Here is an 18,328-nt window from a genome sequence, read left to right as displayed (position 1 = left end):
CAACTTAGAAACACCTGGAGCAGGCCTTCCTCTTTGTAAACACTTAGCAATCATCATCTTTCAATAATATAATAATATATAATAATATTATATTATTTCAATAATAATTTCTTACTTTATAATTTGGTGACAGACATTGGATGAGGGAAGGAGGAGGACATCATCTGAGGTGTAAGAGGGTTTTGTCTATCAGCAGCTGTGCAATACCCATCAACAGATGTACACAGAGTCTTCACTATTTTAGGAAAAAATCATACAGAAAAGTATCACTCCAGATGGGGAAGGTTTATGTATGTCAGCTCTAACCAATCACACTGCAAGCATATTCCTTCCTATGCTGGTCACTGCCCAGCCTCCAGCAATCCATCCTGGTGCATCTACACTTGCCATCCTCTTCCACATTAACATCATGTCAATATTAACATCTTCCACACTTAACAACACATTAACATCATCCAAACCTTGAGTGTTTGAGTGCACTAAGCATAAACATTCTGTTAGAGTTGGAATTGCTGAGAAAAGCCTTCAGATCCAGTTCTGAAACACAACTCCCCAGCACACCTGATTTGCACTGTGCAAATTGTGGTGTGCAGATTTGCACACCTATTTATCAAGTTTGTTTTAAACATCTGTTTTGTAAAGGAGGAACTGGGTAACAACGAAGTGACAAATACCATTGAAAATATCAGAGCCAAGCTTGGGAGACTTTACTAATTCATTCTTAACATTTTTTTAATGTGCAAAATTAGAAGTGTGTTGAGAATTTGTGAAAAGCAAACCTATGTCAAACCCAGTGGAGCCCCAGGACCTATGCATATGTGCTGTAAAACATGCCTTTATGCTTTTGCAGGTACGCATAATGTTATAGCTCCTGTGATATCATCTGAAGATATTGATTCCCCATCATTCTGTAATCCAAACTCACACCTTTTAGGGGTAAATATCAACACATTTCAGTTTTCAGGAGAGACTAAGGCCCTCCTTGCTCATGGCTTGTAAACAGCTGCTTACCATTGGCAGAACTGGAAGTACTTGATGCTCTCTCAGATCCTACCTCACTCCACAGCTCCCCAAATACTATACTTTATTGTTAATGTGCCCCTGAGATTTTGGGTGTCTTTCCACCCCTCTTCCAAATGTCCCCAAGATAATGTGTGTAGAGATACCCAAGGCAATACATATCCCATTTCCTTTGAGTTTACTTGCTTTATCTGGAAGCTTGAAATACCTTCTGCTTCTTTCTAGTCCAACAGCTTTTTCTCTGTCTCCTGGAGGCTTCTTAATTATAACTGATGCACTTCAATATGAGGTTGAGTGAGCTGAGCATGGACTCCATATCCCTGTTTACAAACAAACAAAACCAAAATCACCGCTTGGCATATGTGAAAAACTTGTATCTGCACTTGGGTACACCTGCCATTTTATGCTTTTACAGTAAGACAGGCAGGCATCCGTGGTGGCATAGTCCTCCTGCATGCTGTCATGCCTTCACAGCAGGAATTGCACCGCTGCGTGCTCCAGCTGCATGTGCAGCAGCCCATGCATCACGCACCCGTATTCTCGCATGCTCAGCCACCTGTTTTCAGTCTGTGTAACGTTCAGGAACACAGAAACAGCCACTCAGAGGTAGTGAAATGTTGTCTAACTGGAGCAAACTGTTGTGTGTGTGAAAACAAATGTCACTCAAAACCTAGCCTTCCCTCCTTACACCCCCTCCATCTCTCTTGCTATTGCACACACACTGCATCAGAAAAGGATAGGTTCTGATTTAATTTGCAGCAGTATGAATCCAAAATGCCTGTGCTACCTCCGGTGCCATCACTCGGCTCCATTACCAGGCAGACACATTCCTCTTGCTCTCTTCCAGTCAATCTGCTCCATGAGAAGCATGAGACAGGCTTCACAAGAGACAGGCTGCATGCAAAGCGCAAACCTGTGAGATCTCTCCACAGTTTCATTTCCAGCCACTATTTCCCGCTCTCAGTGTGGAGGCACACTACCACCCAGAACCTCACTGCTCAGTTCACCCAAGGTGAAATACAAACCCACCCATTTTGTTCTATTTCTGTTGGAAGAACAGGCAGGGCTGCCGACGGGGAACCTTGGGGCAGCCCCACGTTCTGCCGAAAAGCCCCTCTCCTCCCCGTCTCTCTCCACCCGACAACCGTGACCTCAGGTGTCACCGCCTGCCACCGCCATATGGAAGGAGGGAGGCCGGCCCCGCCCCGCGGGCCTCCGCACTTGCGCTCACGTGTCGAGTTGCCACCAGGCCCACGCGCGCCGCGGCCACGAGGACAGATCCCGCCCCTCCCCGCCGGCTCCTTCCCCTCCCCTCGGCCCGGGTGCTTCAGCCCCTCAAGGACTCCGGGGCGCTCGCTCAATGTCAGGCGGGCGTTGTGGCGCGGCCGCTGGCAGGGGGCGGACGAGGGGAAGCGGTGCCAGCCCTGCGCGAGAGCGCGGTTCAGAGTCAGTGGCGCTGGCCATGCCGGGCGGCGCGGTGGCGCAGAGCTGAGCCCAGCCCAGCCGCGTCGCTGAAGGGCACCGGCGGCGGCGAGGTTTCCCCGCGCTCTCCAGCGGCTGGGGCGCGCCCGCCCCGCAGCATGGAGGCTGGGAAGCGCAGCTCCTCTTCCGGCAGCCGGGACGATGGCAGCGCTAACTCCTTCCCAGCCAAGCCAGCGACCCCGGCGGCGAAAGCGCAGAGCAGCCCTGGCGGCAGAGGCAGCGTCGTCGTCGTGAAGGAGCATGACAATTCGGTGTGCTTCATAGTGGACGGTGGCGGGGGAGAGGAGCCCGTGGTGGGCTTCGAGGATGCCGAGGGTCCCCGGAGGCAGTATGGCTTCATGCAGCGGCAGTTCACCTCCATGTTGCAGCCGGGAGTCAACAAATTCTCCCTTCGCATGTTCGGCAGCCAGAAGGCAGTGGAGAAGGAGCAGGAAAGGGTTAAAACTGCGGGGTTTTGGATCATCCACCCCTACAGCGACTTCAGGTGAGAGCGGGGCTCCTACTGCCGCACGGGGCGGGGGGTGGCCCCGCCGCGGGAGGCAGGGTGGCAGTCCCTCCGCCTCGCACCTCGCCCAGCAGAAACTTCGGCAGCCTCTGGCCTGGGGGGTGGGGTGGGGCGAGAACCGGCGCTCGCTCGGCGGCCGGCCGCGCGCCCCGCGGAGGTGAGGGGCTTCCCCTCCGTCGCCACCCCCGCGGGCGGGCTCTGCCTTGCCCTTTCCTTCCCTCACTCCCCGCGGCGCCTCGTTGCTCCGCTTGGCGACTGAAACATTGCCTCCCCCGTCCCCGGCTCGTGCGGCGGGGAAGGGGTTGGAAGCCGGTGCGAGGCGGTTGCCCTGCCTTCCGCGGTCCATGCATCGCTGGTGGGCCGGCTGCGGGGCTTGGCCCGGAGCGGCGCTCTCCGGCGTGCTGCACCCGATCCGCGCCGGCCGCCTCCGTGGGGCTGCGGGCACCGCCCGGGCGGCGCGGCGCGGCGGGGAGGACGCGCGGGCAGCGGTGCTGTCCCGGGTTGGTCGCGTTGCGGGGCCCGCCGCATTCGCTGCGTCTGTCGGGCGGGGAGTGGGCGGGGGCGCCACTGGAGCGGAGGACGGCCCTGCATAAGGGTGGGAGAACTTGATGGGGTGCACGCAGCAACACTAACTTAATAATTTATTTAAAATCCTTGGGGCCGCGTTGGGCAAATGCCGGCTCCTTCCTGAGTGCCTGGTGTAAACACTTGTTCATGGTGTCGTGTGAAGGAAGCACTTTTTTGTCAGAGTTGCAGTAAAATAACTTTATCCAAGCTAATGCTATATGGGAAACTAGGTTCAGAGAGTGAGCGGTAAATGTGATGCTAAACTAGAACTTTGCTGTCACAATATGCTGAAGGCATGCAAAATTGGAATATTCACATGAAAAGCGGTGCAAATAAATTCTGGGGGAGATATATTTCCCTTTAAAATTATATTTTAAATGAACAGTTATTTAATTTTGCTATATATGCCAGCTGGCTATATGCTTTTGTAATTTTTACATTCTAAGATATCTGCTGAAGAACTGTTGGTGGTGTTAAGCATATTTGATCAATGTCTTGAATTGAACAGCCTGCATGTATACAATAAGTGAATACATCAGAAACCATTTTAAAAAAAAGGAAAATCCAGAATGTTCAATAGTTACATGGATCTTCTAAGAAAAAGTAGCTTAAATAGAACATGATTCAAGAGGGAACGAGAGGAAATGCTTGCAATGTCCGAGTTTCTGTGGGGCTATTCAGAATGGGATGTTGCACAGTGAGCTGTGCTAGCACCTTTCAGCTGAGCCTGAGAGCAGTACAACTACAAGAGCAGAGGGGCAGGGCAGCACACAGTTATGACTCAAAATCATGCTTCAAATCCCTGCTTTTTCCTGGGTCCCTGGAGGCAATAAGCTGCACTAATCTTTTTCCTAGAATAACTTTTCCTTCTTGCATGCCAGCTCAGCTGCACGAGCATGTGCATTAAGGGGAAGAGAGAGCCAAGAGTCCACCCACTCCCTTTCTGCTAGCCAGAGAGGGACATAGCAGGTCACATCCAGTGCTGCGGTAGCATGCATAGGGGATTAGGTGGGTTCTGATAGCCTTTTACTTACCCGTGTGTGTGCATGAGTAACTTTATTCACATGAGAATTCCCTTAAAATGAATGAGATTATTCTTGTGAGTACATTACCTTGTTTTGTTGTAAGCTTGGATTCTGAGTGAGGTACACAACCAAACTATGTTTTGGGCAATAGGAGGTTATGCATCATTGTCATGTAAAAGGGGGGGGGGAGATTTTCCTGACCTCTAGTGTTTGATCTGTCTATCACTGTCCCAGGAAAGCCGAGACCCTTGTGCTCGATCAGTCTGTCAGCATCCTGTTATAGGGACACTTCACTGAACAGTCCTGCTGGATTGGAGGGTAATTTGACACTGACTTGTTCAGGGAAACATGCCAACAGCATCAGGGGGACCTCTTAGTGGGTCTTCCCACTTTATTTGAATACATTACCCACTGCCAGTGACTGCTAGTGCCCACGAAGGACTAGCTAACAGTTTACAGAATAACACTCTTTATTAATATGAAATCATGACAAATTAAGGTTCATGATTGTCAGTGATAGGGACTGTCTGCAGAAACAAGCTTGAGATGATATACAACCAAACTATAATCACTAATAACAGCTAGCGTGAGTTAGTTATGTAGTGCACATAAGACAAAGTATTACCCAGTAGGCGTCCCTATGGGGGAGAAGACAGGTTCAGCCCGTCGACTGATCCCAGACGTTACGATGGAGTCTTCCCACTCTCCCCCTCCCTGTCACGGTCCACTCAGTGGACTCGTGATGGTTCGTTAACTATGATCTCGAAGTGCAAAAATCAAGGCGACCATGCCAAGGGGTTATGCTTCAATCAAACAGCACAATTTTATTGTTTGCCCGTAAAGCGGCATGCGATAGGTAGAAAGACAGAGAGTGAATAAAAGGTAAAGTAAAAAGAAAAGAGGATTATAGCTACCACCACGGGTCCAAGGCGTCCCTATGGTCCCAGGTCCAGGCAGCGTCCCGCCGGTCCTTCCGATCATTGTGATCCTTGGTGGGGAAGATCTCCAAAGTTCAGTTGCTAAGAAGGCATTTTTTTATGCCAAGCAACACACCTTGCTCCTCCTCTGGTCCATGGACTTCTGCCAGTCTCTGCCCTCTTGAGCCAGGTTATCTTGCCCCAGAGGCGGGTAGCTTCAGACCAGGAGGCGTGTTCTTGTATTGTTTTCTGGTTCGTTGTTATGACCACGGTTGTGATCCATCTTCTGGACAGCTGTTATGCGGCCTTATTCAATCCCAGGTGGCAGGGAACGGCATAGTACTCCTCGTACCGTGCAGTTCTCTTTCCCAGGGCCTTTGTGTCTTGGTGTCCATGAGGACCACATTCCATCTCCAGGTCTCCGTTGGCAATGTTGAGACAATATTGTTCTCTTTAGACCGACTCTTACACTCCCCCATTCACTTTTATGCTTTTCTTTACTCTCAGGTGGAGCTTGAGTGAGTCTAGTCATACATTCTTTTATTATTGATTGGTGTAAAATTATCTCGCTTCTCATTTAAATATATAGCCGATAAAAAATATAAAGTGCATGCTCGATGAGGGGTGGTCGTACCTTGGAGGTGGGTAACTTTGGATGGAGGTGTGCGTTAGTATTATAACAAGATTATAATGGGCAAGGATCATCTAAGGAAAGTGATTTTGCCACAGTTGTTGGCTCAGCAACAGACATCTTCTCTTATATCTCCCATTTGACTGCCGCTATGTGGCTTATCAGCTGTATGGTACCATCAACTTCCCAGTCCTGCAAGGGAGTACAGCAGAGCCTGGCCACAGTGTCTCCACTTCGCTCCACCCTTCATTGTTCCTCTAGGATAGCAGGTTGTGCTGCCTAGGGAACTATGGTGGAGTAGATTCCATGCATGCCAACCGTCCTGAAAGTGGCAACTGTGTTTTACCCTAAAAAGGTGCCTACAACACTACAACTTCTGTTAGACCCCAGTTTTCTGTAGTTACGCCCCTCTCCCCCCAAGTGATTTTCCCACACTGTTTAAGAGCCTGGTTGACAGAGTCCCTTGGGTGACAGTCCTGAAGGGCCAAGGGGGTTCAGGAAGGCTTGACATTCTTCAAGAAGGTAGTCTTAAAGGTGCAGGAGCAGGCTTTCCCCATGTGTCAAAAGACAAGCCCGTGGGGGAGAAGACCAGCCTGGCTGAACAGAGAGCTTTGGATGGAATTCAGGGTAAAAAGGAGAGTTTATCACTTTTGGAAGAAGGGGCAGGCAGCTCTGGAGGACTATGAGGATGTCACGAGATTATGCAGGGCAAAGATCAGAGAGATGGAAGCCCATCTAGAACTCAGGCTGGCCACTGCCATAAAAGATAACAAAAAATGTTTTTACAAATACATTAGAAAAAAAAGGCGTGCCAAGGATAATCTCCATCCTTTACTGGATGAGGTGGGGAACATTGCCACAAAGGATGAGGTGATATGGAGAAATAGTGTGAAATAGGGACAATGGACATCGACTGTGATTGTATATGTCTGCTCAAGGAATGTGGGTATGGTGACTGGTCATGGGTGTGGTGTCTGGCCACATAGCCACACAGCTTTGAGGAGACTAGGCCTACCCTTCTTCCTCTAACAAAGGGGCTATTTATAAAAAGGATGAGAAAAGGATGAGAGACATTCCAATGTTATCTAGAGGGAGTGCTAAGTCTCCTTGCTGGAGAAGATCAGATGGTCACAAGGACATGAATCACCTACAAACCTGCAAGACCACCACATTCCTGGCAAAGGACTGATAAGCTAATTAACATACGAAGCGAGAGTAAGTTGGGTTTAGGTAACGAATATGTATAGGCGTTAATTGAATATTCATTTGTTTTATTGTATAAATGTGAGATGGTTCCTCATTTCGGGCATGCACGCTTGTGGAGGAGCGATCCCCTGTGCATCTGAGCGCAATAAACATACCTACTTTATAACTTTCGAGTTATAGAGAGGAAAAGGCTGAGGTACTTAATGCTTTCTTTCCTCAGTCTTTAACAGTAAGACCAGTTACCCTCAGGGTACTCATCCCCCTGATCTGGAAGACAGGGATAAGGAGGAGCAGAATGAAGTCCCTACAGTCCAGGAGGAAATGGTTAGTGACCTGCTGTTCCATTTAGATGTGCACAAGTCTATGGGGCTGGATGGGATCCACCCAGGGTACTGAGGGAGCTGGCAGAGGAGCTCTCCAAGCCACTCTCCATCATTTATCAACGGTCTTAGCAAAGTGGAGCCGTCCCATAAGACTGAAGGATAGCCAATGTGACACCCATCTACAACAAGGGCAGAAAGGAGGATCCGGGGAACTACAGGCCTGTAAACCTGACCTTGGTGCTGGGGAAGGTTATGGAGCAGATCATCCTGAGCACCATCACGTGGCACGTGCAGGACAACCTGGGGATCCAGTCCTGAAGGGCCAAGGGGGTTCAGGAAGGTTCAGGTTCTACACCTTCTTCTACACCACCCCATGGCTCAAAGATTGTCACTTCTTCATCCATGGTGGTGGAAAGGTAGAGAAAATAGTAAAGTGTGGAAAAGAGCATAGTTTATACAATGTTTACAATCGGGGTTTCAGGCTTATACCAGAATACCACACCGATCTGTTTGACATCTTCATAAGATATGGTGGCTATGAATTGCATACTTGAGACAGTGCGTTGGATCAACTGTACAAAACATGGAATTAAACATGGGAGGAAAAATAACAATGCAACACCACATAACATATAGAAAAGGATGTGTTTGACCCATGGGGTACCTGGAAGCCATGAGAATGGATCAAGATCCCAACTCTCCCAGGTCTGGACAGGGACAAGGGCCAGTTTTCATATTCCTGAGGTGATATGTTTAACAACTTGACCATTAGTATCAATTTTTAAAGAACATTTAGAATCATTTAGCTTACCACAGACACCCCCTTCTTCAGCTAGCAGGTAATCAAGAACCATTTGGTGTTGGAATATCCCTGTTCACATTTGTGTGGCCTGATCTGCCAACAGATCAAGGGCACGGGCAGTCTCACTGGTGATAATTTCTAGGATGGCTTGTAATCGGATGATGCGATTTAAATCATAGATAGGTTCTCGAGCACCACTAGCCATTTTGTTAGGGTTCCAAGTGGCTGGCCTATAATGCTGTATAATTCATTCTGGTGGCCACTCATCCTTTCCCCAATTCTGAGTTCTCCCACCAGTGAGGGAGGTATCAATCGATGGTTTTTCTCTTATTAGGTCATCATATACTCTGATTCCTAATGCATTTCCTTGAATTTGGGGTAAGAGAAAAAATAAGGGCCAAATATACCCTATATAACATATTCCTGACCAATTAGGGGTAATTTGTTGTAGGCATACTGTCCACAAACCCAATAGCGGCCTTGTAAGGCCCAGGTTCCATTAGGGAAAGGACCAATCCATTTTTTGTCCTTACTTGAGGCATCGTAATATAAAGTGTCCTTGTTTCCCAGTGGTCCACCTGTAACACCTCTGGTGGAGTTATAACTGCATCTTCATGCCCCTGCATTTAGATTTCAGGAATAATTAGATACTAAGGGACTTCCTGTTTGGTTGGTACTGGACCAGAATTCTTTGAAAGAGACTCTGTTTCCATTTGGGTATCGCCAAGCCCAATGAAACTCTTGTGTTACATACATCTCTGCAGTAGTAATACCTCGCTGACAAGTAAAACCAGCTGACAAGTTAAACCCTTTATCCTTTGCCATAATACTGATACATTTGTGATTATTATATGAACATCGTATCCAACTGCCAGTGGATAACTGAACATGGGTCTGATTCCACTTGCCCTTATACCTTGAACAATTATGAGGTTTACACTCTGGCTATACAATTGTAACCGGGTGATAACATCCATTCACAGGTGCTTTGTCCCAACCATACCACTACCAATTCTCCCACTTGAGTGTTACCTTCCCCCTTCAGTGATTATTTTTTATTTGGTTTTTATTTGCAAGGCAGCAGCTCAATATTTCCATATATTACCCTCTCATTTAGCAGTGGCATCTGTAAACCAAATATTCTGAAAACAGGGGGGCAACTTGCACCACAGGGGAAATTGTACTGTTTTCAGTTTTCAAGGCAGCTTCTTCCTGAATAGCCAAGGTCTTGGCAGCACCCTCTGAAACCTCAAAAACATTGCAGTAATGTTCTATCTGAGCATACCATTTCCTCACCAAGGCTCATTGTGCCACCCTGTCAGGGGGTGGTGTCCCAGTCAATACAGGTTTTATCACCTTAAAAGGACCTCTGAGCGCTATTGGTTGTTTATGTATGGTGTATTTGGCCTCTTTCAGGGCTAAGCTGACCATAAACAAATCTTTTTCCCAGATGGAGTATTGTTTCATGGCATCCTTAAAGCTGGGAGAGTAGAACCCAATAGGTCAAGTGGGTCCTTCAGGGCCCTTTTGCCAAAATTGTATCAATAAGCCTGACTTGGAAAATCCCCATTCAATTTGGACTGGGTCAGAAGGATGGACTGGGCCAAGAGCCTGATGGTTAGCAGCCTTAAACACTAACAGCTGGATAGATGCTGTAAGCTCGGCAATGTTTGGCACAGTAGCTGTTAATAGGCCTGAGTTAACATTAAGCCTTTGATAGTCTACAGTTAGTCTCCATTTCCCATTTGGTTTATGAACAAGCCATACTGGGGAGTTAAAAGGATAGCTGGCACTATCATTCCTAATTCCTTTAACTCCTCCAATACTAGGATTATCCCTTCCCATGCCTCTAAGGGTAACAGATATGGTTTGACATTCATCAGTCGTGAGGGAGGGAGCAATGGTGCAGCGTGTAACAGCCTTATATGTATAGATGGGGTGCCAAATGTCCAATTCCTCCCCTTATCATCAACCTACACCTTACCTTTCAGAACATCAAGTCTTAAAAGATTAAGTGAAAATGGTCCCACAATCATCGTTACTGAAGTGGCTGTATCCTCCCCGGGTAATTGCAAAACAACAGCAGCCAATGTTTGCACTTGAATATTACCAAAAGCATCTGCAACAAACATATGCCGCTTAGACAAAGTTATGCTGCTTTGTGCTGCATCTTCAGTTTTAATAGCCGAAATTTGGGCTCCAATATCTACCAGGAATGTTATTGGTACCAACTTAGGTTCCACAAAACAAGTAATTAATAAATCACCTCAGTGATTTTCAGTGAGCTGCCTAATGTGAAGCCACCCTTCACTGCCCTGCTCACTACAAGGGGGCGAAGGCATTAGTTTCCCATTGGCCTAGGGGATGTGGTTGGCTTCAGTAAGGGGGCACTAGGAACAGGATTCTCATTCTTAACCAGTGGACTTTCAGGCCATCCTAACACCAGCTTCTCCAATTTGTCAGTCAGCAACCCATTCATAAGATCTTGGGGAATACCTTTCCACCACCCCATGGTCCACAGACCCTTTTGTCTGTGTCCTTTCTCTCTCCCACTTGGTGATGCTACAGGAGACATCCTTTTATTGTTAGCTGTTTGTGGGGAAAGTTTCAATTCTGTGCGCCTTAACCCTTTTGGGTCCATTTTGGTGGATGGAGTGGTGACAGCCGTATTTACATTCATAATTTATTAATTCTTGAGCAACTTCTCCCCAAGTCCACATTTTCTTTTCCTGGGGTTTGTGATTAGGGGTCACTATCCCTTCTAATGCAGTGATAGTCCTTTTACCCTGGGACATCACCTCTATTTTCCCCTGTAATTCAATACCAATTGCTTTTAAGGAGTCAGGGAAGCCCCTTATGCGAAAAGTCATTCATTCTGGGTCGACCTGTATCATTGGGGATTCCTGCTTAGGTCTAAGCTCCTGGTCATACATCATTTGCAGACATGCTGCCTTCTGTACGTTTTCTACTAGTTGGTCAACTGTCCCCATAATAGCAAGGGCATCCCCCCTTTCCAAAGGGTTATGACCCCCAGCCCAACAGGCTGATCTTTGGGTCAGGGACCAGGGTGCACAGTAGTTGCCAGTGGTTAGGAACACTCCTGGCCCCCAATAGCCCTTGGCTTCCTTTTTGCTCAACAATATCTGATCCCCCCCAGACAACGACACTCTCCAAACATATTCCATCTCTGACTCCTTAGGAGTCCAGCTGAACTCTTTTTTCAATTTAGCCAATTCAGTAGCAGAATATGGAACTTCTTTAGTAGTAGTTCGAGGAAATTCATGGGCATCATCCTCATATTTAAATTCAGTCTTGACCAAGGGCTGCAGAGAACAGGTGGGGACATCCAGTTTGTCCAACTTTGATTTTGCTTCCTCTAATTTATTACTGGGATATTCAATATTTTTTTCAGGGAGCGAAGAACTGCCCTCACCTGTGAGGAATTGCTCTTTCAAAGCAGATTGTAAATAATTTGCTGGGTTCTTTCCTCTTTCAGTTGTCCCTTTAAGTTCTCTACTTGCCCTTGCAAGGACTGGACCAGGTCTTGTAAAGACTGGATGATTTGGGATTCTACTATGCGTTGTTGTTCTCTGGCCTACACAGCAGTGACTAGGCTAGCACCCAATACAGCACGAATAATTGTTTTTCCTTTTCCATACCGAAGCCTTGCATCCTTTTGGAAAGCACTGATTCAGTCGGTCACACTTTGCAAATTATACCAATTATTCTGTGCCCAGTCTGTGCCTGGCACAGGGGGTGAGCCTTATGTTTCCTCAAGAAGTTGTACAACACATCTTTGCCTTCAGGGGCAGTCTTTTTGTCACTCATATCTAAAAGGCAGAGTGGTTGTCTCAGGGAGGCAACTTGTTAGTTTCTACAAACTTCACCCCTTATGCCCCTGAGAGGTGAACACATAATTCAAAACGGGTGAAACATGACACTCTCACTTCCAGGTATCCTGTCCGCGATGCAGATTTAAATGTTCTGGTCCGGGAAAGCCTGAGCCAGGGAGATTCGTTGTTATATCCAGAGTGAGATGAAGACACAAACAAGGTCAAATGCCCCCAATCAAGGAAGCTTATTGGAAGAAAGTGTTCATAAGAAAATAGCAATAGGAAAGGGAAGGAAGGATAGAAAAGAAGGAAACTTAGCAAGCAGTCAGGACAGAGTTGCAAGAGATAGTCACCACCGTGGATTGAGCAGTGTCCCGTTGGTCTGTAGCTTCCTTGTCTGTCAGTGGTAGGGGTCTCCGGATTGTGCCCCTGCTTTTCAGTTGTGCAGTCTTTTATAGGGTATTCGGGGAGTCCGTTTCCCTGACAATGGCACGTACTGCACGTCTGTGCATGCTCCCCATCTCGGTACGCTGGTTCCGAGGGGCACACATGACGGCCATGTGGTCCTTTGCCACGGACTGCACATGCCTCGGCAGTTTGAGGTGGTTGGTTGTGTCTGGACATGTCCTCCAAAACAATGTGGCTGTTCCTTGACCCTGACTGATGTCTGGTTTCAGGTGGCTGTTTGCTCCTTGTCTGTTCACAACTGCTGAGTTCGGTTAAACCGCCAGGTCGCCACACACCAAGCTTGCCAGTAATGTGAACAATCTTTGAGACAATCAGTTCACAATAGGGTCTCCCACAAAGGGGACTTTGAAGATCGTTTAGTTCCAGCCCTCTGCCATGGGCAGGGACACCTTCCACTAGACCAGGTTGCTCAAAGCCCCATCCAGCCTGACCTTGAACACTTCCAGGGGTGGGGCATCCACAACTCTGGGCAACCTGTTCCAGTGTCTCACCACCCTCATAGTAAAGAATTTCTTCCTTGTATCTAATCTACCCTCTTTCAATTTAAAACCATTACCCCCTGTCCTATCGCTACAGGCCCTACTAAAAAGTCCATCCCCATCTTTTCTTATAATTCTGTCCTAATTTTTCCTGTAGGAAGGTTTAGAGATCATAGCATATGCTTTATTTTTTTTAGTAGGAGTAAACAACACTGCATCCTTTTCGGGATGGTCATCTGTATATTCTTAAATTGACTGTATGTTCTGGGGGGTTTATTATGTTTTTATTTTATTAGAATGGAGGTGTTTGTTTTTTGAATAAAGTTCATAGTCTTTCATTAGTCTTGGGATGATGTGGCCTGATCTAGACCCAGTATTTTAGCCAGTAGGACTGTTTCAGTGAGAAATATGAGATGTGTTGTTTCTCCTGTAATAATTGGTGTAATGGTAATACTTTTGTTGGGTGGCAGTGTTTATAGAAATGTATAAAGAAGTTGTACTATATATTCTATTCAACTTCCTATGTGGGAATAAGGTAAAAAAGCTGAATATTTTATGATATCCAAATGGGAAGATTTAGGATAAATTTGTAAATTTAGCTATTATTAAGGTGTTTGTAGCACATATGAAAATGAACATCACAGTAAATTTTAGATATAGGCACACTTAGGAGAATATTGGATGAACCATGTAATACATGGAAAAATTCTGGTACAGGTTCCTGTAGATTCTCTCTCTCTCTCTCTTTTTTTTTTTTTTTTTTAGTTCTGGATGCTTGTATGCATTTGCTAGGATACTTTGATGCCTTTCTTACATTTACTGACATCATTCTCATGATTTTTATAAAACTTAGTATGTTTCTTTACACACTGAGCAATATTTTGCTGTGGTGTTTGAGGGGGGCAGGCAGTGTCCCTGCACCCTCCCACCCCCCTTTTTTTGTATTAACACAGTGTGGAAGCTGTGTCTATATACTCAGTGCTCTGTGAATCAGTTACTCGCATCCTTGTGGGGCTTGGTCTCTAGTTTTATGGTTCTTCCTCCTGCTTGTGTTTCAGGGAAGAATTTGCTCTTCATCAGACAGATACACCCTTGGAGAATTAAGTTCAATAAGTATATAATTTTTCCACAAGGGGACCATTTTGTTCCTGGTTGTCTCTTCCCAGTCTTCTGAGGTTAATGTCTAATTTGGAAGGTGCTATGTAAACTGAGCACCTAATGCACATCAAACCCAGCAAAAGACCTCTTTTTATCTCTTTGTAGCAGTGATTACTGCATCTCTAAACTTGTGTAATTGCATGACTCACAAAAGTGAATTTATCATCAGTGTTTTGGTTAGAGTTTATTGAAGTCTTGCATGCTTTCTGTGAGATAGCAAGCGCCTCTGATCATCCCTGCTTGTGTGCAGAATGAGTTAGTGGGAGAGCATCACTGAGACAGCCCCGTGGCCTTGCAGCCACCAGATAAGAGCAACATGAAGCCAACAGGAGATGCAAACAACTGCACATGGTTATGCTGGTGCCATACGTGTTTCACTCATTTCATAGCAGTGTTGCGGTAAACCTCGGCTTTGGGTGACTTTTGTACATTACAGCCTTCTGATATTAGTGGAAATGTGTCTGATTTTTAAGACAATTAATTACTCAGTGTCATTGGCCCATCAGGAGTTTCATTAATGCTCAGAGGGCTTGATTGCACGTGCCTGGACTGTTGGGTCTAGACCTGTGGCATCTCCCTCCCTCCCTATCTATGAGTATACAGAGAAACTCATGCTGTCATGGAAATCTTGTTTTTATTACTACATCAGCTAAGGTATCTGTAGTAAGCATTCTAAAAAGAAATTAGTTACTACCTCCAGAATCACAAGGGAGAGGCATCTTTTGACGTGTATGAGAAAGACTGAGTGGAAATAATATGTGTGTGAGTAAATGTAGCCTTCACACTCTGATGGTTCCATTCTTAATTTGATGTTTGGGAATAGCCTTTGACTGAAAGTGAGGACAGAAATTTTAATTGGCTTCAAGATAAAGTAAAGTAAGACTGTGATGTGAAGTTATCTGGCAAAGTAGTGGATAAGGAGGTACAATGCAGGCAATGCTGAAGGTCTTTTTCCTACATAGGTGAATGTAAAGTATGAACTGATTTGCAACAATAGCAATAAGCTATTGCCATCTTATATTGAGAGAATCTCTCTGGGTAACTTCTCATCTATTCAAGGAGCACAAAGCCTTATTTTTATGATAACAGAACAGTAAAAGCAGAGTTAATTCTAAAACTTGAACAGAAAATTTCAGAGCATAGTGATTAGTAAAAGTATGCCAGATGTTTTTAACATGTGGCATTCCAATTTCAAAACCTTTTTGTATAAACATTTGAAGTAAACCTATGTTGTTCATCATATAAACCTTTATAAATCATATAAAGCTCTACTGATGCTACCTTGTAAGTAAATTTGTCAGGTTTTAATGGGTTTTAATCAGGGTGAAAGACAATAATATTTGCATATGTACATCTAGGTACTTCTGGAAGAATATTTTTATGTCTGTTGCTATTAAAAATATTATATTATTTTGTGCAGTTTTATGCAACCCATCCATGTTGTCATATACATGTGCAACTTAATTTTTCAGTTATGTGCCAAAGTGTTAGTCATAATTGCAACATATTAGTGTGCCTCATGTTTCTTATTATACTTCTCTCAATTTTGAACTTACATTTGCCTTATGCATCGACTTTCTTTTTAATTTGTATATATCTTTTGGACCTGCCTTTGACCACCGGCAGTCACCTTAATGTGGTAGACTGTGTATGTTATATGTGTGGCTCACATAGATATTTCTAAAATTTGTGCATGTATTGATTTAAAACCTATTCTTCCTTGGGATCAGTCTTCGCTCTATGTGTTATACCTATCATTTATATTTTAAGAATCTTAGGGTAAGCACTTTGTCCCTCTTTTTTGTCACGTCTGTAAAATCTCAGTTGAGGCTAATGAGATTTATATTTTTTGTGAGCTGTTACATACTTCGGTTTATACAGAGCAGTAGAGTTTGAAAGTAAAGTTATATGTGATGAAGACAAAATGTGTTGTGTCATACTTAAGTGTAATTGATATAGAATTATGTATATAAATCATGTTGGTTTATATTAAATAGATCAGTTACAATTTGTTGTGGGTTTTAATAGATACATTATGTCACTGGTAGCGTAGGGGTATGAAATATCTGTAGTTTTGTATTCTAAAGGTAGTCATCTCAGCTTTGTTGCTCAGGATTTGTCATGAGGTTCTCTTACAGTATTAAGACTTTTGAATTATTTGATAATAAACTGATAATCAGGATTTATAATTATACTGTATACATTCCTTGCACAAACCAATTTTATATGTATGTATTTATGGTTTTATGACTGAAGCACAGTTTTAGCTAGGGCTATATTTAATGTGTTGTTTTCAAATACTATTGCAGTGATTATTATTTTTATTTCTATTAAAGAAAAACTTCATACAGTTAAATTATTCCTATTACATGAGCATTTACTCTTTGTACATGAATAAACATAGAGAACCATTTAGTATTAAAAAGATTATTAGTAGTGCTTGGCTTTTTATTTGATAAATTCCAACAATTTTTGCACTTGTCCTGGTTTTGGCTGGGATAGAGTTAATTTTCTTCTTAGTAGCTAGTACAGTGCTGTGTTTTGGCTATGATGTGAGAACAATGTTGCTAGGACACTGATGTTTTTAGTTGTTGCTGGGTAATGTTTATACTAAGTCAAGGACTTTTCAGTTCCTTGGGCCCTGCCAGCAAGAGGGCTGGAGGGGCACAGGAAATTGGGAGGGGACAGAGCCAGGACAGGTGACCCAAGCTAGCCAAAGAGGTATTCCATACCATATGACGTCATGCTGAGTATATAAACTGGGGGGGTTGGCTGGGGCCTGTGGATCCTTGCTTGAGGACTGGCTGGACATCAGTCAGCGGGTGGTGAGCAGTTGTACTGTGCATCACTTGTTTTTCTTTCTCCCTTTCCCGTTGGATTTTATCCTTTCCCCCACCTTTCCATTATAACTGTTATTATTATTGTCATTATTGTTGTTATCATTATTATTTAATTTTTATTCTGTTTAAATTATTAAATTGTTCTTATCTCAACCCTTGAGTTTTACATTCCTTTCCAATTCTCCTCTCCTCCCCTCTAGGTGGGAGGGAGTGAGCAAGCAGCTGCATGGTGCTTGGTTGCCGGCTGGGGTTAAAGCACGACAGAACTTTACTTCTGTAAATGTCCCAAAGGATAAAATGACAAAATTGTAGCATTAATCTAAACAATACATTTATAATGTCAAAATTTCTTTCTGACAGTATATTATATATTAAGCTTTATAATAGTTCCTCAGGTAAAATGGAACTACCATAATGGTAGGCTGAAGAGAAACATGATAACGGTTCTCAAATGCACAAATGGATGTTACAAAGAGGAAAGAAATTACATAGAAATAATGGGGTGAAACTGCAGCAAGAAAATTAGACATTTAGGAAGCAGGACAAAAAATAATCAACAAAATATTCTATTGGAAATGTTTTGATGTGGAGTATGTCCAGAAATGCATTAGATTATCATCTTCAGTTCCTATTATTTTTGATATCGAATAATGTCTCATCATTGGCTGTCACTGATTCATTTGTTATGAAATCTAGTTGACTAAAGCTAGCTAATGGCATTTCTTTTTGTTTCAGTTATAAGCATGTATTAGTGAAAATGGTTGTGTAGAAATGTACGTTGTGCGTTTGGGCTTATGAGGGTCATGTGTTCTTGTCCTCTTTGAAATTGTCTTCAAAAACCACAAAAGAAAGCCAGCTGAGTCCACCTGAGGTTGGTGCAACAGCCACTTACCTTCCATTCCTTTTGGGGATGTGGGAAGGTTTATGCCTTTATTTGTGCAACAAAAGCAATTCATTTTATTGATAAGGCATCCTTCTGTCTCAGGATAATGCAGAATACTAATCTGTAGTTTGAACTCACATATATGTTGAACATTTCCCAATTTTTATTATGTCCATTCTAGTCCTGGAA

General features: G+C 44.4%; 1 protein-coding gene across 1 annotated transcript in view; it reads left to right on the top strand.

Moving 5' to 3' along the window:
• Window positions 1–230: 230 nt before the first annotated feature.
• LOC129734855 (potassium/sodium hyperpolarization-activated cyclic nucleotide-gated channel 1-like) overlaps window positions 231–18,328 on the top strand; it is a 196,864-nt gene continuing 178,766 nt past the window's right edge. The window contains exon 1 of the mRNA XM_055700188.1: window positions 231–2,986. Within this exon, the coding sequence (XP_055556163.1) occupies window positions 2,601–2,986 (386 nt within the window). The 5' untranslated portion in view covers window positions 231–2,600. The remainder of the gene's footprint in view (window positions 2,987–18,328) is intronic.

Source organism: Falco cherrug (assembly GCF_023634085.1).
Source record: "Falco cherrug isolate bFalChe1 chromosome W unlocalized genomic scaffold, bFalChe1.pri SUPER_W_unloc_1, whole genome shotgun sequence".
Taxonomy (NCBI): domain Eukaryota; kingdom Metazoa; phylum Chordata; class Aves; order Falconiformes; family Falconidae; genus Falco; species Falco cherrug.
The sequence above is the reverse complement of the archived record's forward strand: the minus strand, read 5'-3'. Positions and strand labels throughout refer to the sequence as shown.